The following is a 21,755-nucleotide window of genomic DNA, read 5'->3' as shown; positions in this document are numbered from 1 at the left end:
TCATGAAGACCCCACCTGGAGTACTGCGTCCAGCTCTGGGGGCCCCAGTACAGGAGAGACATTGAGCTGTTGAAATGAGTCCAGAGGAGGGCCACGAAGCTGATCAGAGGGCTGGAGCACCTCTCCTGTGAGGACAGGCTGAGAGAGTTGGGGTTGTTCAGCCTGGAGAAGAGAAGGCTCCAGGGAGATCTAACTGCGGCCTTCCAGTACCTGAAGGGGCCTACAGGAAAGCTGGTGAGGGACTGTTTATGAGGGAGTGTAGTGACAGGACAAGGGGTAATGGGTTTAAGCTGAAGGAGGGTTGATTTAGATTAGATGTTAGAAAGAAATTCTTTACTGTTAGAGTGGTGAGGCACTGGCACAGGTTGCCCAGAGGGGTTGTGGATGCCCCATCCCTGGAAGTGTTCAGGGCCAGGTTGGATGGGGCTTTGGGCAACCTGGTCTAGTGGAGGGTGTCCCTGCCTGCAGCAGGGGGGTTGGAACTGGATGATCTTTGAGGTCACTTCCAACCCAAACCCTTCTATGATAAGTTGGGGACAAGAAACCGAACACACCAAACCCCTTGGACTGGATGGGGGACAGGATCAGCCCCATTTTCCAGTTCCTCCCCTTGTCAAGGAACTGGGGTTAGGGTAAGTCAAAGCCTGCCATGTGCTCTATGTCCTGCGGGGAAGGATGCTGCTGCTACCTGAAAACCAGCATCCCAAACCCAGCATGTCCCGGTGCCCAGACTCGCTGGAGCTGCATGGGGAGGCACGGGGCAGCACCAGCTGCTGAGTTACCCTGGCCCCACCAGGAGCTGATATTTCCAAATCCCTCCTGGAGATGGTAAGAAATCCCCTCTCAGCTGGGAGGGGAGGACCAGCCCCTCGCCCAGGATGGACCAATGCAGCCTGCAGCCCTCACAGCTGATGCAGAGCAGGTTTGGACCCAGGGTGAACACCCTTGCCACAAACATAGCATCACCCAAAAAACCCAAGCACCATAAAGCAGCCACTGAGGCCCAAAGCAGGGCAGGCCCTCCGTGCCACCTCTCTCCCCGTCTACGAGAGCCGAATCCTCCAACAAACTGATGGCAAGGTTTCCTTTGCCGTCGGTAAGCGATGTCTCACATCCTCTCCAACCATAATGGGCTAAAAAACACAGTTCCCCTGTGGATTCAGCCCATTTCCTTCTATTCTTCAACAGGAAGCTCTGTGAGAGTCAGCCCAGGCAGGCAAATCGCTCCTCACCCTCTCGTCCCTCCCGGGATGGACAGAGCCTTAGCGGGGCTGCAGAGCCACAAGCCACAGAGAAGATGCTGGCTCCGTCCGTCCGTCCGCTCCTCTGGCTGTTCGGCTGCGTCCTGTTCCGAGGTAAGATGCTCCGCTCACGCCCCAGGGAGGGGGAAGCGGTGCCGGGCGGGGGGGATTTGGGGAGCCCGGCACCAAAGGGAACCGGCCAGACGTTCAAACACGTAGTAGCTGCCATCGGAAGGCTCAGCCTTTAAATCCAGGGGTGGCAGGAGGCAGGTTGCTGGGAAAAATGCGGTTGTACCAGGTTTAGGGGGTTTATTGGACAGTGCTGGAATAAAAGAACCTGTTTCCTGGATAATAAAAGGAGTGTTTCCACTGAGGGTTGCGATGCTGAGGCGTTTTGTAGTAAGTGACTTGTCAAATAAGCGTAAAGGTAGAACATTTAAATGTACAGTATATTATTTTGCTCAAAGGTATTTTTTCCTTGGCTGACTAATTTTTCCTCTTGTCGATATAAATACAAAGACCACGTGTGAGACTCATGCAGAACATGCCTCGTCCTTACTGTAATAATTCTGTTCCTCTGTGATAATTCTGCTTTAACTTCTCTCTCCCACGTGAGTCGCGGCATGGGATGAAGGAACCAGTTTCCTGCTCTGAAGGGTGACAGGTTGTTTTTTTCCTGCATCGTCAGGCACCTTTTGCATTGCTGACAGCTGTAGTTAGTAGCTAGGAGCTGAAAGGGAATAGAGACTGCAACATCATTGCTGATTCTAATAGACCACCACCTAAAAATAACGTGTCTCTAATCCAAAGTTTTTATCATTAAACCACAGAAGTTGCCTACGGGTTACAGACACTGTGCTGGTAATAATGGGATTTTTAAAAGGCAGAGAATATAGAAACCAATTCAGTTAGTAGCTGCGTAATTCTGAGAAATAAGAACACGTGGATTGGAAAAGTTCTCTCTTCGTTAGGGGTGATGCTGCTGGCTTCAGCAGAGGGGTGACCTGGTGCCTGCTATCAGACAAAGGGCTTTCAGGCCCCTTGCCCATCCCGCGACGCTCCCTAATGCCTGCCCAGAACGCTGTTTTTCTCTTAAAACTACTCGGTATGGTTTGCACGGGACAGGAACGCCGCAGAGGCTGTCAGCCACCTTCTCTGGCTCGGCTGCATCGCCCACATCCAGCCCCCTGCCTGGCGCGGGACCACCGGCTGCTCTGCCCCAGAGATGATGATCTACCTGCCGCCCTCCGGTCCCGAGCGCATCGCTTTGTCCTCCGCAGTCTGCTTATTAAAATCGCGGGGCAGGGCCCGTTCTCGCTAGATGCGTGCCGGGCAGCTCGCGCTGGACCCCGGCGGGGCCGATGCCTACGGATGGCGGTAACGGCATTGCTGGTGCTCGCCGCACATCAGCTCGTGCGGTGGTTCCACCTCTCCGGCTGCGATCTAAACAACCAGCCTTAACCGCTGTCATGTACTCTGGCTCACTGTTTTTGCATTGATCCGACAGTTCTGAAATGGCTTTTTTAATTTTATAGCGAAGTCACTGAGGTGGTGTAGTACTTGGCCGGGGGGGGGAAGCTTCTGAGTGAGACAGAAGAGCTCAGAGGTCTCCCTGCACCCAAGGAGGAGGAAACAACCTTGCAGGAGAAATGGAATTTGCTTTGGCTGGAAACTCATACCTGCTTGTTTCCACACAGGATTTATTTTTTTTTTTAAATGATTTTCTTTTACTTTATGAAAGTTCATTAATTTATTAATGAATTTATTATTTCTTAATTTAAACTTCTAAGCTCTCACAGTTATTTCTAAAGGAAGGTTCAAATACTGTTATTTTGAAATTGCTAAAGCAGGAAGGTTTGGAATATTTCCAGCCTGTTTTTCCTACCCCAGAAACACTTAACAGAAAATTTGTCCAAACAAACCTCTTCCTATGAGCCGTTTCCATTACAATGGGCAGGCATTTTCCAGACAAAAGATTTCCACTCAAAAATTCCTCCTCGAAGCTGATGAGAACCCAGCAGGATTTTCCCACTGTCGCTCCATCCACCGGTCTCCTTATCTGCGCCACAGCCAGTGGATGGATAACGCCACGAGAAGCACAGTAGCTTGAAAACATATAAATATGTCGATATATATGTTTGATATAATCAAAAACACGGGGTGCAGCTAGAGGACAGACATTGAGCTACCAGGAGACCTTCCAGACACAGTTCTTGCATCCTTAAACCAGGGCATCCAGCGCATCCTAAAACTGATTCCTTGGCCAACAGAGAGGTCAGCACAACCCTGACCTGGTGAAGAAGGAAGAGAAAGCAGGAGGTGGTTAGGAGAAATGTTTGTTCACAAAACAAACTGCTCCCTTCTAGTAACATGAAACCCCGCAGATGACTCTGCAAATCTGACCAAAGTGGCCCGAGACAGTTTCCAGGAATTATGTCCCATGTACAATAGGTGAGTCAACAACAGGTGTCCTTGGAGGGGACGGTGCTGGTAACCCAACACCGGGAACGCTGCTGCTGGCAAAGCCAAGACGTGGGCTTAAGCCTAAGGATGGAAAAGGGAGATCTGTGTCTTGCGTAGCACCAGCAAAAGGCACCACTGCCAAGCCCTGGCTTGGAGGTCTCGTTACTCCCCCGCCCAGAGGAGCCCGTTCAGCATGGCCCAACAACCCCAACGAGGAGGAACCTCCCATTTGGTCTTTTTTGTAGACTTATGGGCTGGGGGAGCTGGTCTTACCTTTCAGCTGAATCATCCCAGCACAGCAGAAAGGAGCAAAGTCTTCTCTAGGATCTCTGGCTGCTCTGGTGTTTGGAGATATAAAACTTTCAAGGAGACTTTGCCCCTAATGCCGGTAGCTGGTGAAACTTCCTACAAACCTGGTGAAACACGGGGGATGCAGTTAAATGCCTTACCAGCAGTTGGATTTCACAGGTTAAGGAGAATCTTCTTACCCCTCACTGGTGAGGAACCACTGGCTTGGGACCCAGTTCCCCAAGATCAAGGTTTTGCTGGTCTGGGACACAGGGATGGGACAGGGACATCATAGAACAGAAGAAAAGGTAGTGCCTTGGGCTTGCCACCCTATGTAAAGAGGAGGCACTGGGGACAGCCATCACTGGTTCTGGGCAAGAGAGGGGATGCAAGGTGGGTCTCCCCTACCTTTCCCACCATCACCAGGCACAACTGCAGACTCTGCACGCTCCCGAGGGCAGCACAGCTCTGGGCGAGCAGCTCCAGTCATACGATTCAATGAGCTCCTCTCGTACGTTAGCTAGGAGTGACTCTGGAGTTGCTAAAGATCTTGGCATCACACTGAAATTAGTGTGATTAGAAATGAGGGAGAAACGTGTCACAGCTGACTGCACCGGATGGAGACACGGGACGCAGGCTTTGTGTCTGCCACTTACCACAGCCACGTAACACTCCCGTGCCTTGGTCTTCCCTAGATATGAAATAGGGATAATAAGATAACCTCTTCCGTAAAGTGCTTTGGAATCTGGGAATAGAACCTAGGTGATAACACCAGCGTCACTCACCTAAAACCTGGACTCAAATGAAGCTTGTCAGGCCACGATGCTTTACCTGCTCTTCAGCTGCCGCTCCTGCAAGACTCAGCACTTGGCTGCGCCCAGGCAGGGACGTCCTTCAGCCGCTCCCCCGGGGTTCAAGCCAGGAGACTTAAGAAAAGTGGAAATAACAGGAATTATGAGAAACCCCTGTGCCACCAGACCCTTACGCACCTGAATCACAAGGGTGGAGCTGAACGGATCCCAGCAGGTCCTGCATGGTGGTTCATGAACACCACATGGCCTGGCTGCTACTAGCAACGCCCAAATAAACCTGGGGAATCTTGGAATTACTGGAAAGAACAATAAATTTGTGAATAAACTTGGAAACGGTAGCAAAGAGCCTCCATGAACTTGGGGGAAGCAAGACGTGTCTGGTAGGCACCTACCACTGATCCACCACGTCGGCTGTGCTGCTGCAGGGGATGGAACACGTGTGCTGTCACAGGGCTCTGCGGACACCTTTCCAGATCTCCTCCAGCAGCTGGAGGACACGACGTTTGGAGCAAAATCATACAAATTGACGAGGACTGTGGCCTGTACAACAGCAGGACCTTGGCTGGTGGCCTCATCCAGGAGAGGAAGCAGCACTGCAGAACCTGCCTGCAACTCGGGATGCTTTTTCTGCACCTCAGCTTCCCCACCTACAGAAAACAAAGCAGAGCTAACACTACCCCTCGCCTCTGTAAAGCGCTTTGAGATCTGCTGATGAATAATATTTATTTTTTTTAAAAAAAAAGTAGGTTGACAAAAAGCACACACTTGCTTCCAGCTCCCATCAAGCCTGGATGGCTGGTCCCCCCATCTTTCATTTGAACTGGGCACGGGGTGATTTCCTCCTCCAAACCCCCAGACCCAGGTCAAACCGTAGGAGCAGCAGAGTCAGAAGGGCAGGACCCACAGCACCAGCACTACAAGAACCAGGAGCACACGCAGAGCTCCACAACAAGCAGGTCACGGAGGAAAATGGAACCAGTAAGCAGCTGGGAGGGTGACGGCGCAGCAGCCTGATGGAGCAGACCAGGAGCAACCACTTTTCGTGGGAAAACCAGACCTCAGCACACACGGTGATGTGGCGGAGCCCGCTCCGTGCATGTGGTTTCCCCACATTGTTTGTCTCCTGGCTTGTTTTCTACGTTCAAGCGGGTTTTAATTGACTTCTGCTAAGACCTGCTTCCAGAACAGCTCACCGGAGGGGAGCACAGCGCGATGCTCAGAGAGGATGCCCAGAGCTGGGTGCAGCCCTTGAGGAGGGGCAGAGGAAGGCTAAGATTAATTTTAATTGCTGACGAGATCCGGGTTTAATTCCTGGCTCTCTCAACTTTCCGTAACACTTTGGCCGAGTCATTACAATTCAGAACCACTTGGCAGCTCGCTGCCAACCCCCCCGTGTCATTTGGGAATTAGATGCTTAAATACCTCTGTGATCTGGGACCTGATTTAGGCTGTCAGTTATCCAGCCTGCATAACAACACTTTTCCTCTCTCTCCTGCCCAATTTCCACCTTACCCGTTCTGCTGCGAGACACTTAAAGCAGAGGCACCTTTTTTAAGTGCTTAATAAAATAGGACCTAGGCTTTTGCAGAGCTCTCTGCTTTCCGAGTTTCTTAATACGGCTTTTTTTTTTTCCCCCATGCGAAAGTCCTAAGAATTGGGAGTTGTTGCTCCCTGCTGCTTCAACAGCTGCTGTGCTTCACCTAGGAAGCAGCTGCACTTGTGTTAAGCGGTCAGTATATTTTTGTCACGGGTCATTTGACAGAAGTGCCAATACATGAATTGAAAAGTCTAATTTTAGGTGGCTAGATCTCTTTTCTGAAAGCATTTGTTTACACAACCTGCAAGCAGACAGTGACGCGGAGGTTGGTACAGCAAGGCTGCGCAATGCCACAGGCTCTGCGGCTCCATGCCGTGCAACGCACGACCTGGGGACAGGTAGGGCATCACCACATCTTCCCCCAAAACTGCCAGGGAAGGAGAAAAGTCCAGCGAGTCCACGGTTACACGGCACTGGGGATACGCAGTCCCTCTCCACCTCCAGTTCCGAGTGGACAGGACCAGTCCCAGTGCCTTCATACTGGTGCCGGAGATCCTCCCCCGTGACTCCATCCCCCTGTGAACACAGACTGGATGGCATGAGCCCTTCTTGGGTCTCGTCTAAGCCCTGCCAAAGAGATTCCAACAGCTGGCCCAGGTCTCTGCTACAGCAGAGCTGCTGCACGGAGGCTCTGATGTAAAGTCTGGGGTTCTTTAAATGTCAGTGTCTCTCTTTGGTCAGCAGCTGGAGAAACCACTCTTTACATGTCTACGATTGCCAAAAATAACACCAAAGCAGAAGTACCTGAAATTCACCTCTTTTTTTTTTTTTTGTTCATTTTACATCATTCTCTTTTTGTGCCGAGGAGTGAGCAGGGTGAGCTGCTGGCTCTAGGAACATCTCGGCTGCCGTGAGAGAAGGCTCCATGGAAAGACCCCTCTGCTCTCCGTCCAACACTCACACCTAACCTAGAAGAACTATTGCAAATAACAGAAATCCAAAATTCCCTTGCTCACCCTCTGGAAAAATTAACCAAAAAGCAGCTAACGCTGAGTCAGAGCTGAAATGCACCTGCAGTTCCAATGCGCTCCTCTGGCTCTGGTGGGTAATCGGGAATTTCCCATTACAGCGAGAGCAGAAAGCCATATTTCCCATCATAAATCCCTCGGCAAGCTACCCGTCTCCACCTAGAACTGCACAATCCGGCTATAAATCCCTTGCACCCAAACACACAACAAAGATCTTGGCAGAGCTTACGCTCAATGGCGAGCCGTTTGAATGGCTTTGATGTTTATTGCAATTACAGCTGCGCTGGCTGAGTCCTGATTACTATCGTGAGCTGTTTATATAGCCGGGGCCCTCCGTGGAGGGGAGCAGGGCCGTGCTGGCAGAGGCACCGGGAGGAAGCAGTCTCCAGCACCGTTTGCACGAGAGTCCCCCGGGGACGTCTGCAAGGAGCCGCGACGCGTGGCGCTTTTTTGTTCGTACCCATCCTGCTGCCCAGCCCCGCGGCATGACTCGGGTCTCTTCCTGCCTTGCACACGTCCGTCCTTCTCCGCTGTAATTCCAGTGGGATGCTAAGCACCTTCACCAAAAGAAAACACCTAATATAACAGGACTTTTGATTATTTAAGTTGGCAGAGAAGGCATAACAAGCGGCGGTGGCCAAAAGTCCAAGCCAGACCTGCTCCACTTTGAAGTGATGTGCGGTCGTGTTTAGAGAAGCCAGGGCCATTTATTCCCGAGCAAAGTGCCAAAAGGGGACCTCCATCCCTTGGTCACTTCTCCGCAGCAAAGCTCAAACGCAGCAGACCGGGGCAAGCATCTACTTGGCCAGATGAACTCCAGGGACTGAGCACTGAAGAAAAAAAAAAACCCTGCTTATTCATCTTATTTACAATAACCCCACGGTTTAGTTTTGCAAACGGAGAACTCCATACAAGCCAGTGCTCTGGGTGCAACCTTCAGCAAAGGGCTGAACTGTGGTGGAAGACAGCATTGAGTACGATCCTCTTCCTCTTGTCCCAGCGCCGGGGATGCTGGAGCTAGCCCACGGAGGGTCCCATCAGGGAGGGCAGTACAGGGCAATGTCTTCTCCCTTGCTCTCAGCTTTTATCCATCCCTAGAGGCTCCATTCAAGCTCTCAGATTTCTCCTCAGCTGCACCAAAAATGCTGGAACAAACTGCCAGCTCAGCACCTTTATCCCCCTTTTCCTTGACAAAGACTAAGTGTAGGCAACAGCTCGCTCTTCAGCGATTCTTGATGCTTTCAGGTGCCATGTAGGCTAAAAAGCACCTGTGATAATTCCAGGAAGAAAATGTGTTACAAGCAGCTACTTCTCCCCACGGGAAAACAAGACAATGGCTTCTGCAAGGGAATTTTGGAGAAAGAGGAGCTGTTTGAGTTTAGCAGCTGCTAGAGGATATCGGCCCCCATGATGATCTCAGCACATTATTTTTTGTGCTGAATGTACAGAGTATCTTAAGGCATTTGCAAACGAACGTCCAGAAACTGTGTTGTAAATAGTTCTTTTGGGCACGTGGCTGTTTTTCTATTATATTAGTTGATTTGGTAAGTGATGTTACATCTGTCCACGATCCTGTCTACGTTACTAGACTGATGCTCATTTAACCTGCTCTTCAAAACCCTCAGAGAAGGATATCCTATAATTCTCCTACGCAATCACCCCTAGCAACTCACTATCCTTACGTTAAGGCAGTTTTCTGTTGCCCAGCCTCCCCTCTTCCTTGCTGCAGTTAAAAGTCCTTGTCTTCTGGTCCTGTTCCCAATGGATTTAGAAAACAAATTAGTCCCTTCCTCTCTAAGTAATTAATGATCTGATCATGTCTCCTCTTTCACGGACCAAACAGGACAGTTTTGCCAGCCTGCTGCCCAGTAAGCTAGAAGAGAAAAGCATGGAAAAGCTCTGAAAAGTCAGGTCTGATTTTCACAGCCAAATCCTATCTGGAAAGAGGCCATGTTTTATTATGTATTCACCGTGGTTTATACATTGTTTTGGTTCCTGTTTGGCTGGGATCATTGTCATAAAGCCTCAGACAAAAAACAAACAAAAAACCCCACAAAAACAAAACCAAAAAAAACCCCCAACAATTACAGCTCCAACGCAATTACATGAGAAAAATGAGATCAGTCAGGAGCTCGCTACACCCAGACGGTCCCAAGGGGTGGGCTCTGAGCCAAGCCCCCGTAACCCACATACACCGGATGCTAAAGATCTCAATCCAGATGCACACCACTATCAGGGCCTTCACCTGACCTCTTTCAGACACCTACAGCCTAGGTTCCTACCATGAAAGTCATCGCCTACATCACCTCTACGGCTCCTGGTAAGAAACAGGATTGTAAATGGGTGCACAAGCACTGCTCTGCTCTGGCTCCTTTGCTGGATCTCCCCTCCTGCCACCCCACGACGAGGTGCAGCATCCTGCAAAGGCTCTGCCCCTCATCACAGAGCACTGCTGCAATGGAGCTGGGCGGCATTGCAAGGGGACAGTGAGCTGGAAGGATTCAACCTTTATTGCTGGCCCTCGCAGACTGAAACTCTTAGGAGCTGTTGGCTCTGGTGGGACTCTGGTGAGATGGATCACCGGTGGGATCAGATCCAGCTGTTTTCTGTAGCTGTAATGTAGTTTCTTTCATTAATCTTACTACAGGCAGCACCAGGATTACCAGAAACAACCATTTAAAAATACCAGTTAGGACACACATTTCCAAAACAAGACTCAAAGTCACCTTTTCAAAGTTAAACCAGTTGGGTTTGATTTGAGTGTTTAAAGTGTATCTACATTTTCCAGTTCTTGCCCCCAAGTATGGGAACTGGGCATGTCTTTTCTCCATTATTAAATGGCAGCATTTTTAATTGACATCTCATCTAATCACAGGACTGTAGGAGCTGGTGCTTAAAGAAGAACACCAGGGATCCTGAGAGCAGGCAACATGGGGGATTGGTACAGGGATGCTTTCTCATAAATCCAAAACAAAAAACCAAAAAAAAAACCCCAAAAAACACCTTTCAGTTGAGAAATTAGGGACTCAGTGGAACATCTACAACCCTGGCAGAGCAAAGCCCTGCATGGACCTACAGGACCACCCACCACTACCAGGGAAGGCAGCTCCAGGTCAGTCCCCAGGCTGCAGCCCCCTGCTCTGTCCAGACTTAGATGGCCACCAGGCTTCAGCCAGCTTCCCAGGATGCAAACGCATGGGACGGAAGGATCAGAGGTAGGAGACAGGAAGGAAAAACAGTCCCATCAGCTCCTGGAAGCCTTTACAAACCTCATCCATCCACTCATTAAGGTCTCAAGGGAACAAAGTGTTTAAATGTGTGTTTTAACTCCTTAAACAGCTCCAGAATACAGGTCAAACAGCCTTCCCCACCAAGACTGAGCTGGAGGCAAACGGCTCATGGGCAGGGAACGACCTCACTGATTTACACACCTTGTATTTTCCCTGTGAGAGAGGAAGATGGCTCCCTGAAGGGTTCGGCTCCATGTGGGGAGAAGGGCATTTGTCCTGGCTGAATAAACTCCAGGACTAATTTACTTAGAACCTGATAGCTTTGCACTCAGTGTTTGCAGCTACTTCTTTGCTAATGCTTTTGGGGAAATCACATATTTCAAAGTCATTCCTACAGAAGATGAGGAAAACCCAGACCACGCAACCAGCCGGAACACCAGTGCGTTAGTGACAGCCATAGATCAGCACCGCTAATACCCTTCTTCTCTCATTTCAGGTACTACGGCCTCCACAGAGTCCTCTGTGCACGCTGTAGCAGGTACCTCCTGGGTTGTGATCTGCTTTATACATCTCCTTAGCATCTCTTGCCCCCATCACCCTTTCAGCTCTTACTGGCTATAATGACCCCTTTCCGACCCATCCTTCACCCCTCCCTGTAGGGATCCTGCCAACAAGGAGCACGTGTAGGAGACGTCACCTCCATGTCTCTCCGCTTGTGTTACAGGTCAATCCCAATCAACAATGCACAGCCCTGAAGTAAAGAACCATACCTCAGGTAATGCTCATCTGGAGGCTTAAGAGTGCATCTCAGGGGCATCTTGGCTTGCAACTGTTGTGACCTTCGGTCCAGCTGGGCCATCCAGCAATAAATGGGGTCGTGCAGTGGCAGGTTAGATGAGAACAGTGGTGGGGAAGAAAAAAAAGAAAAATCACTAACTTGAATAGGGAGAAGGAGAGTCAGCAGGTCACCACCCAGGGAAAACCCCGGGCTTTGTACCTTGTGCGCACAAAGGATGCGACTGCCCGGAGCCCAGGCACGCAGCCAGGCTGGGCAGTGTCCACGTTGCGGCATCCTCCTACCTGGCATCACCTGCTTCGCTTGGCAGCTCTTCCGCGCGAGGACCCCTGGGTGTGTGCAGTACGTGCAAGCACAGCGCCTCGCACGCCAGGTCTGCCCTTGGCTCCTGGTGTCGTGACAGAAGTAACAGCAATGAAGTCATCGTTGTAAGAGCTTCCCTGCGTCACATTTACTCTTCAGTACTGCTCTCTTAAGCCTGACCGTGGTTTATCTGGGTTTTTTTAACTAAAGGCTTCCAGTGTTTTGCACACCCTGAGCACCTCCCATACAACAGGTCAACACATTCCCCATTTGTCCAAGAGGAAAAGGGGAAGCGTGGAGAGGCTTGTCCTTCACTGCACAACGTTTGTGTCAGCACACGGACTGAACGCTGCCTTAGCTCTAATTCAGTTCTTCATGTCGGGGGTTTTACTTTGTTATCTACCTTCATGGAAACAGCAATCACTCATAAGGACAGAAAAATATTTAAAAGTATGAACCTCTGAGGAGTTCCCTTACTTTGTTCTCTTTTTTTCTGTCTTCCTCCCGTGCTGAAACCGGCTTCGGGACACCAGCACATGTACGTGGTCACGGAGAAGCCCTGGAAGTGGGTACAGGGAGGCGTTAGCAGAAAATTACATGTTTCAGTCTGAATATACACACAAAAAAACCCCATATACACAAGAAGGGATCTCTCCGAGTCCAGATCCACATCTGTTAGCCCACTCGGATCTCTGGAGACAGATCTCTTCCTGCTATCTCGGGGGGGGGGGATCTTTCTAAGCATAGCTACCCCTCCAAAGGTACCCCAAAAATATAAAGGAAAAGATCTCAGATTCTGCTTCCATGTCTTGCAGAAAAAAAGAAACTTATTCCTAAATTCAAATATTTTGCTGCAGCATTTGGATAAAAGGTTAAAAAAAACCCAACTGAACCTTAAAACCATTTTCACTCTTTTCTCATTTTTATTGGAAAGCCAGGAGAAGTCTAGACAAGGAACTTGCCTATAAATTCCAAGCTGGTGATCCACTCTTCCTTGCAGAGTGCTTATTGAAAGCTTTTTTCCCCCCACATCTTAATTTGGATCATGTTCTTGCTCTGCAGCTCTGAGTAGCAGGTTGAGGAAGATGACAGAGCCTCCAGACCACGGCAAGAACTGAATTATTTGTGCCTAGAGACTCTGCGTGAAATGAAACATAAAAGTTCCCATTTCAGATAACAAGCAAACATGTGGGTGCCAGGCAGCTCTAGCCTGTTAAAGTGTCCAGTGATAAAAATACCTTCATTTTCAAAGCAGGGAGAAAGCGGTGGCAAAAAGCAAGACCTTCTCCATGTTTCTCCCGAGCTCTGCCAGCTCAGCACCTCCACACTAAAAAAAGCAAAAGCTAATGCCGAAGTACAAGAGCTCCCTGACTCCAAACAGGACAAAGGCTATTTCCTCGTCTGCTCATGCCCATGTTTTCCCTAGCAGATTATCCATAATTCCCAATGAGTTTGAGGACTCTTTGCAATAGCCATGCCTTCCTCCAAGCTGTTTCCGAACAGAGCCTGTGGTGAGCAGAGCTCTTTGAAGTAACACTGTGCTTCCTCCACAGAGCCTCCAGTGAAGTCGACACCACTGACCGACTTGAATCTCACCTCTGTGGGTCAAACTACTGCAGCCAGATCCTCTCCCGTTGCTACGACACTGCTAACGTTGACTGCGCAAGGTAAGTATGGAAAACTCAAATTTTTGCTCAGGCAGGACCTGTTTATGCATGCCTCCTTATCCAAGCAAAACTGGGGGCATCAGAAAGACTGGGCTAGTCCACACCGTGCTACTTATTCAGTAGCATCAACTTTTGAATCTCTTTGAGTCTTTGCTAAAAGACCAGCTCATTCCAGCTCCCCAAAAGCACAGGGCTGGATGCAACCATGACCCAGACACAGCAGGTGCACAGCAAGCCCGTATCACAAAAGCCAGATCAGGCGCTACCAGGTAATGTTTTGTGGAGGGGCTACAGGCACCCCAGCCTCCCCAGCAGACCTCTCGTGTACACTCTCCCACTTGACTGCCGAGATCGCTAGCTGGACATCCTGATGTTTGTTTGGAGGGGAAGTCTCATGAAAACAAAGCTTCCCCCCCCCCCCATGGAAACCAAGAGCTTTCCATAGCAGAACTAGTAGTAGCTTCTAGAGTTAATTCTCCTTTCCCATGTTTTTCTTTATCCAGATGAAATACCTAGTGCAAGCAGAAGCACAGCAGCTTCACCACCTCAAGGTACTTTTTGTCCTTTTATAGAGTAAAGATAAGTTTAGATAATTTCATGGCAATTAGCTTACTTGGCTCACATGGTGCAGGTTATCTAAGTCTTTATCTTGGGGTTGAGCCACCAGTAACACCCAAAATCATGCCTGGTATACCTACAAGCGGTGAAAAAACACAAGACCAAATGCACTTCACATCGTCTGCCTGGGATGAACCTCAACAGTTGAAAGACTGATCTATGTTTAGGAGAAGGGAGCCCTTTTAACATCCTTTAAAAAAAAAAATGTTTTGCTTTTGACAGTTGCTTAACCCAACTTGTGAGCAAAAATTAGAGACTTCAGTAAGAGTTTTCTCAGAATAAGGGCAGAATCCAAGTGAGTGGGAAGATTGAAATCTGACAACTGAGCTGATTCCCCATTAAAAAGATTCAGCTTCAAAAATCCGCAATGGTCAAGACAGAAACTGCTCTGCCTCTCCAAGTACCTCTCAGATCTTCTCTAACACAAGCAAGGTTAAAAACCCGTGGTCAGCTCTGCCTGCACAGATGTCTAACCAGCATGACGGTGCCCAGCTAAGCCAAGAGCCCTTTGCATCAGAGCAGGTTGCTATTAATTATAACCCTGCTTTATATCTGAAAAGCTCCGTACATCTTTGACTATAGAAATGCTGCTGATGCTTCCAAAAGCGAGGTCTCCTGTTGTGTAAGACCCAACATTTCCCAGGGATGGGGTATCCATGCCAGGCTCAGCAAACCACAGCTTCTGCCCACCGCCTGCGGCTAGAAGAACAATTTCATCATGAAACAAAGGGTTTGATGACTGGTGAAAAAATTGTACAGTGGGAGTCCCTGCTTCTCAGGACTGTTCTGCTCGATGTGGTTACTGAACCAGATAGATTTGTTATTTCATACCTTTTCCCCTTTTTCTTCTGACTTTTGGCAAAATTACATTCTGAAACAATTATGTTTTCTGCAAGACAGGACCCCCAGTTTCAGCTGCACGCCCTGCGCCCCAGTGCAGAGTACTTTTGGTCAATGCTGGTTTTGGGAAGGTAGGGATGGAAGAGGAGGAAAGAAGATCTTAGCTGACCTACAGATGATCTTCTGAACCTCTAAAGTATCATTTTTAGTCTCCTGACAGAGCCTGTAGCTGTTCATTAAGGTCAATGCAGATAATCTGGCCGTTCGACACACACCCAGGAGGCAGCAAAGGATTTTTTTTTTTCCCCTGTACAAGCAAAACACACAGGATAGCTTGGAATTTGCTTGCACAGGCACTGAAAGCAGCTGTCACAAACCAAGCAGCTTCATATAAGCCAGTTCATCCCACTGAGAACTGGAGTCCTTGCTCAAACAAACCTCTATGCTGCCACAGCTAGACTACATATGGCGTACAAGTTAGCCCAACTCAAACTAGCTTAATTACTTCTAGATAACCCAGGACAGCATATCCACCAAGTCCAAGGACAATCCACACTCATATTCTGCAGAATTTCTTCCTCTAAGCGGATTTTTTTTTGAAGTCTCAATGTTTATGAGCAATAGCAAATCTATAACCTTCCCAGTTTGCTCTTCCAGTATTCCATTGCTGTATCTGCCCAAAAATTGCATCTGGGACTGCAGAAGCGGAAGAGTTTATACAAGGGTATTTGAATTTTGGTTCTATTTGGACATGGAAAATAGTACAAAGTATGTTTGGTGGGAAGGTTTTAGCTCAAGTATGAATTCCATGTTTTCCCAGGTATCACCAGCATTACTGTGAATCCATTCTCCTCTCTAGCATGCCCATTAATTCTTTTGGTTATTAGCTGACACCCAAGGATAAGACTCACATTCTGCATTTCTCTATGCAGGTCAAGAGCCCAAGACAAGCGAGAGTACCACAACATCAGCAACGCAAGGTGCTTTCTCCTTTCTGTCACAGAGAGATGATTACCGCTAGATATTTTATAGCCCTTTTCACAGCCAACAGCAAGGCCATCACACTGCTATCTTCAAGGCAGCATGGTGAAGGGCTAACAAGTACCTGAGGGATGCTGGCCATGCCATCTAGCCCTTGAAAACCCTGACACAGCACTTTGGGGCAACCTGTCAAGACTGGGAACAGCGGTTGTGAGTCAGAGCAGGAAAGGTGCCATTACGGTGAAAGGTTGTAAAACGAGCGAGATGGGAGAAGCCTCCCCCTCAAACACAGTGCCAGATCCGTCCTTCACCTGCCACGCTCAGCTTCGTCACTAGGGCCCCAGCAGAAAACCCTGCGGGTGTTCTCAGACTGTCAATAAAAGGGGCCACACCAAGGCAATCCAATTCCCACATAGGTCTTGGTCACTTTGCCATAAACATTGATGGGGCCGGGCCAGGATCCAACGGTCTTCTCTTCAATAAAGTACAAGTGCAAGTTTGGGCCTCTCACATTGCCAGGAATCCTCTTCCCAACCTTGGAAAAAATACTTTTATATAAAGCTACCTTTTTTCTCCTCTTGTAGGCACCTTAAGGCCAGTCACCCCAACACCGAATTCCTCTGGCTACCTGCCTGTGCCCACTCCGACAGATGATAAATCCCCACTGACGGTGGCAGCTTTTGGTAAGGTCTTGTGCTACCTGGGGAGGTGAGGGGGATCTGTTTTGCCAGGCCACATTATTTTGGACACCCAGTTTCAAAGATGCTTCCCTGGAGATGATGGCTCCACAGTTTTCTTCTTCAGCATGCCTGATCCTGGAGTTTTCAGAGTGCAAGGGAAAACCCTTGAGAAAAAACACTTGTCACCAGCAGGCTATAAAGCACCTCACACATACTCCCAGCCGTGCCCAGTACACAAGGGACAGACAGTTTGAAAGTCCATCATGACTACACCTGAGCTTGGGATCTTGCTCCCAGCACCAGTGTTTGCCCCAGCTCCACGTTAGGACAAGACCTGGGCACAAACGATCCCATGCCATGCCTTGCTTTCCCTGAGAGCATCTAGAATAAATACGCTACTCACCTGGAAGCTTAGGCAATTTATTTTTTTCCCTGCAAACCTGTTGGGACTTCATTCCCACTCTGCCTTACTGCCGTCCCCTGCACAGTTGCACCCTGCTTGGCAGGACGCAGCCAAGTCCTCCACATCCTTCAGACTGTGGAAGGACGGAGCAAGAGATGCCATACCTTAACCTGGCAATAGATTTGAAGACAGGCACAGGGCATTTATGATGACAAGCAGAAAAAACAATTTGCTCATTTCTATCATACTGTAGGAAAAAAAGTGTTATTTCAGAAGCATTTTTAAAAGTCAAATGTTAACTTCATAAGTATCATTTGCTTATGTCCTCACAGGGAAGCCACGAGAAGTCCTGAAGCAGTCTAACAGGACAAGATTCCCATGCAAAAAATAGTTTGATTTATTGAGGCCATATGTCAAAATCAAATCTGCACTTGGCCACTGGTTTATGAGACAGATAATACCCTTCACAGTCTTTAGCTTGTCTCTGCCCATTATATTACATATTTATCTGACTTTATACACCTTTATGATAAGATTTACCAACTGTAGTAGGGGCATACTGGCTTCAATCAATCCCCTGTGTAATCAGCTGACTTCTGCCCTCCTGGCACTGCCTTACCAATTAAGTATTCATCAGAAGCCCTTTGAGGCTAAAACACAAGAGGATAAACCCATTCGCTCTAGTGACTACTTACTTCTCTGCCCATTACGTACCGTGCTCATTTTAATGAAAATACTGATTTCCTACCAAGTTTTGATGACAAAGTCTCTCTGCTACCCCAGAAGCCAAGGACAGGCACGTTGTTGTATCAATCGCAGACAGTTCTCTCCTCCATCCCCAGGTGTCATCAGCTTCATAGTCATCCTGATAGTGGTTGTGATCATTCTGGTCAGCGTGGTCAGCCTGAGGTTCAAGTGTAACCGCTCAAAGGACTCAGAAGGTATTTGCCTGGGGTGATCTGTCTTTCCCTAATCAAAAAGTCATCTACATGGATCTGGAAATTCCTAAAAGATGTTTTTTTTAAAAAAGCTTACGCAGTATGGAGGTTTTGAAGCCAAACTGGAACACAGATTCAGCAGTTAGGGATGTAGCGTGACCACGCTCTTCAGAGACCCAGCCCAGACCCATCTGCACAAGGAAAGTCTCAAGTTTGCTGCAGTTAAATGTGCAGATTGCCAGGGGTGGACAGCTCTTCCAGCAAAAATCATGGAGTTTGACACTCCTTTTCCCTAGGAATCCCATTTCCCACTAAGCCGTGCCCACTAGAGGGCAAGGCTGCTCAACAGCAAGGCAGTGACGGCCAAATGATCAAAGGATGCTAGGGCAAAGAATTCAGTCCTGCCTGTATGTCACATTAGTTGAAAATTTTTCTCTAATCAACTCTCAAGGATCCTCCGTGGTGTCTTTAACCTCATTTGGATTTCATTTGTTACCCTGTACAACATAATTCTGAATATAGCTGACTTATTTTAGTGCTTGGCTGTGATGTTTTCTCACCTGTGCATCACCAACTGCCTTTCTCCCTCCAGACAAACAGAAACCAGGGACCTCCATGGTATCAGAGAGGTAAGGCTGCTCACACTATTCACATCCTGTTGAAATTACCAGTTTTATTCCAGAACTAATTTTAGCAAGGAAAAGAGGCTGCTTTGGTTATTTCAGGATGAAGCATTTCAAGACATCTTTGAGACTGGTAAAAAACCAAAATGAGTGTTGACAGCACCTCATCCTCTGCCTGATAGAGTGAAAGGTAGAAAGTTCAATATTTAGGAGCCTCGTTTCAAAGCTGCACTGGTATCCGTGAAGACTCATCACCTTCCAAGAGCAGCTTGCTTGACTGTCCTTGCCTAGGTACAGACTTGAGGTCTAAACTTGGGTTTCTGGATCTCAAAGCAGCCTCAGTGACATGAGATCAGGTCTTCTTCTAGCAAAAGCAGGGCAAGGGACCTTTGGAAGAGAAGCACCAAGCAGAGGATGGTCCATCTGAACCCCATGGTCCATCACTGCTACCCAAGAGGGGAGGCTGCACATGGGAAAGCAGCAGGAAACAAGAGCTGGAAGGGACCAAAACATGTTGCTCTTACTTTTCCATCTTATAGTTTCCTACCAAAGTAATAAACCCCGCTTTGGAAAGAGGCAAGGGACACAGGAAGCAAAGTCCCTACATATTTAGGCACCAAATCTGTATCAACATCAATGGTTCCCAAATACCCTTAATGACCATGATCTACATGATCTGCAGCCACTGAGGCAGGACTATCAGAGCAGAGGACTGTGCCCCTAATCCCCAAAGTCATCCAGTCTCTGCTGGCACTAAGTCCATATCCCAGCTCTCAGGGTGGGGAGAAAGGGGAATTCCACCTTCCTAACGCTTGTAACTCTCACTCTCAGGAGAGACGCTGGCAATACATCAGCAGCAGCATCGGATGTAGAAATATCCAAGGCTCCCTTTGTATGACAAACAAGGGCATAGGACAGAAAAGGGATGGGCCTGAATCAGAACAGCACCTTGAAGGGCAGCGCAAGGCAACCCTGGTCCCGTGTACCAGCCAGCCGCAGTCCTGCCTGCTCACCTCCAGTTGTGTGCAAAGAAACTTCCCTCTCTCATCTTCCAGAGTAGTTAATGCCACCTTCTCTTCTTGACAGCTGCTCGGCAGGCACAAGCCAAAAGGATAACAGCATCACTCTGATCTCCATGAAGAACATCAACATGAACAACAGCATGAGTTACCCGCCATCAGAAAAGGTTTCCCCTTTAAGCTTTTTAGAGAGTTAGCTGGGGATTATTTCTCTTGCTGGATAAGAGCATGCCTTTGAGGTATTTCTTTGCTCTCTTATTCCTTCAGAAAAGTAATTAAAAAAAAAAAAAAAAAAAAAAAAAACCCCAGCTGCCATCACACTCCTAAAGGTCCAAACTGGTTCCGGTGAGCCTGGTGAAAGTTTGGGTGCCCATCTCAGATCTATCCAAGCTGCCTGAATTCAAGGTGTCAAGTATACCTCATGCATATAGGTGCCATCACCTAGGACCAGCCATCAGAGCTAGAGTGGTTTGTCATTAAATGAAGAGGTAAATAAGCTAGCCTTAGTGAAGTCAAGGTCTCACCCTCTAGTCCGAGCTTACCACACTCCTGCTCCACAGATGTTGGAGCACATGCCCATCAGTACTCTCAGATCCATTCCATGTGAGTAATTCACGTAATTTTAAGTTGGTTTAAAGCTAAACTAGCACTGGGGCTGCGCTTGAGGGAACACACTTCTTAACTTCTTTTGCCAGCCCAAACAGGCTGCTGATGCACCATGGTTTGTTCTTTTTGCAGGTGCTATGAAGCCAAGGGCCCTAAGCTTGAAGCGGACTTGTGGCAACCAGCAGTGACTTTCTAGGTTCTTTTTGGTTTGGTTTGTTTTTCTTTGGGGAAAGAGCAAGGGTGGACTTTATATATAAATTATTATGTCCTTTCTGATCAATACATTTACAGTAGCATCCCACGTAGCTTCCTCACCTGGGGTCTAAGGGCTTTCTCCAGTGACAGCGTGCCATGCTCGATGGTTGATCTCTATTTTTGATATGCCTTCAAATCCTCAGATTATTGCAGCAGCAAGAAGCACCAAGGAACCATCTGCTTTGCTAATAAACTGCTGCCTTAGATTAATGGCCTTTAGAGCCTGTGCCAGCCAGTCACAGGCTCGTTAAATCAGTATAGCCCCACATTGAGTCAAACCCGCCCGTTAGAAAAGCACGCTCTGAGGCCGAAGGACTAATGAGATGTAAACGGCCAAGTGCTAGGTCAAATCCCAGCGTCATTGCTCCAAGCCCCTTACCCCTTGGTGCCTTCATTATCCCCGCAGCGGTGGGGATGATCATGTCCACCTACCTCACAGGGTTGTTGTGAGGCTATGTTAATCAATGTCTGTAAAGCATTTGGAGAGCCGTGAATTAAAGGTGCTGCTGAAATGCAAATTGCATTCTTAAATGCTTTATTATTAATAACTGAGCTTCAGGCAGGCAGATCGCTATCTTCCCACAGGTCCAACATGCTCAGAGAAGACTCATCTTCAGCGTATACAACAAGGTCTCTGCACAGACAGGGTTTTATCGGAGTGTAAAAAGGAGCGGCCACAAGCAAAATGCTGAGCTACTCGAGCTCCTGAAGTCTGGTAGCCCAAGTTTGCTGGGAGAGCTTCCATCTTCTGTACCGCCACTCTCCCAGAGCTTCCTGATAGACCAGAAAAGCAGCATCCCCTTCCACAGATCAGCCGGAGCACTCACCTTACCACAGCACCAAAACCACCAGTCCACCCCCAAGTCACCACGATAACGAGAACAATCCTTCATTAGCCTCCACGGTGCAATGGCTCGCATTTGGAGCTAGCTGGTTCACAACCCAAGCCGGCTCAGACCCACTGCCAGTCACTTTTACCACCTACGGCAAAATACATCCTTACAAGGATGATGGAGACAGCCTCCACATGACTGCAAGAGAAATGATGCGTTGTTGGGTATTTCTGGAGGTCTCAGCTGCTTTATTCAGCAGCATAACACGCTAAAGCACTAACTCTGCGGCTGCCTTTGCCTCTGCCCATCTTCACCATGGCTCCTGCTTGCAAGCTTCACCAGCTCGAGTCAAAAGAGGCCTCCAGAGAACCTCGTCTACACAGCGGTGGTACGCTGAGATACTGCCTTCTCCTAACATGAGCATCAACATCCATTGACCCTGAAGTTAAGGAAAAAAAGATCTAGCCAAGTGCTCCAAATAGGTATCTCTGCACCCATTTCCTTACACAGTTCGACGAAACACAGTAATTTAGCTTGATTTAATTTTTTAGGATGGGTAAGAGATGTTTACTGGAACGTGCAGTGCGAGAGGTA

At 48.4% G+C, this 21,755-nt stretch overlaps 1 protein-coding gene across 3 annotated transcripts; it reads left to right on the top strand.

Moving 5' to 3' along the window:
• Window positions 1-1,166: 1,166 nt before the first annotated feature.
• On the top strand, window positions 1,167-20,846 carry ECSCR (endothelial cell surface expressed chemotaxis and apoptosis regulator). 3 transcript variants are annotated; one of them, XM_054842080.1, is made up of 11 exons: window positions 1,222-1,355; window positions 11,096-11,137; window positions 11,324-11,374; window positions 13,252-13,365; window positions 13,869-13,916; window positions 15,756-15,803; window positions 16,389-16,487; window positions 17,730-17,828; window positions 18,418-18,454; window positions 19,535-19,634; window positions 20,206-20,846. In XM_054842080.1, exons 1-11 carry the CDS (start codon window positions 1,298-1,300, stop codon window positions 20,212-20,214), a joined length of 705 nt encoding a protein of 234 aa, XP_054698055.1. In that variant the 5' UTR covers window positions 1,222-1,297; the 3' UTR covers window positions 20,215-20,846. The 3 variants fall into 3 exon arrangements, with proteins under 3 accessions (XP_054698054.1, XP_054698055.1, XP_054698056.1); XM_054842079.1 differs by having other exon boundaries at window positions 1,167-1,355; window positions 19,535-20,846; XM_054842081.1 differs by lacking the exon at window positions 17,730-17,828.
• The last annotated feature ends 909 nt before the right edge of the window (window positions 20,847-21,755 follow it).

Source organism: Grus americana, chromosome 14 (assembly GCF_028858705.1).
Source record: "Grus americana isolate bGruAme1 chromosome 14, bGruAme1.mat, whole genome shotgun sequence".
NCBI classification, from domain to species: Eukaryota; Metazoa; Chordata; class Aves; order Gruiformes; family Gruidae; genus Grus; species Grus americana.
Note: the sequence above shows the minus strand (reverse complement) of the source record. Positions and strands in the feature narration are given on the sequence as shown.

Excerpts from the sequence above, each read along its gene's own strand:
- ECSCR (XM_054842079.1), top strand. The coding sequence starts at position 1,298 with ATGCTGGCTCCGTCCGTCCGTCCGCTCCTCTGGCTGTTCGGCTGCGTC. Across the intron at positions 13,917-15,755 it reads AGCAGCTTCACCACCTCAAG|GTCAAGAGCCCAAGACAAGC; the intron begins GTACTTTTTGTC and ends TTCTCTATGCAG. Across the intron at positions 17,829-18,417 it reads CCGCTCAAAGGACTCAGAAG|ACAAACAGAAACCAGGGACC; the intron begins GTATTTGCCTGG and ends TTCTCCCTCCAG.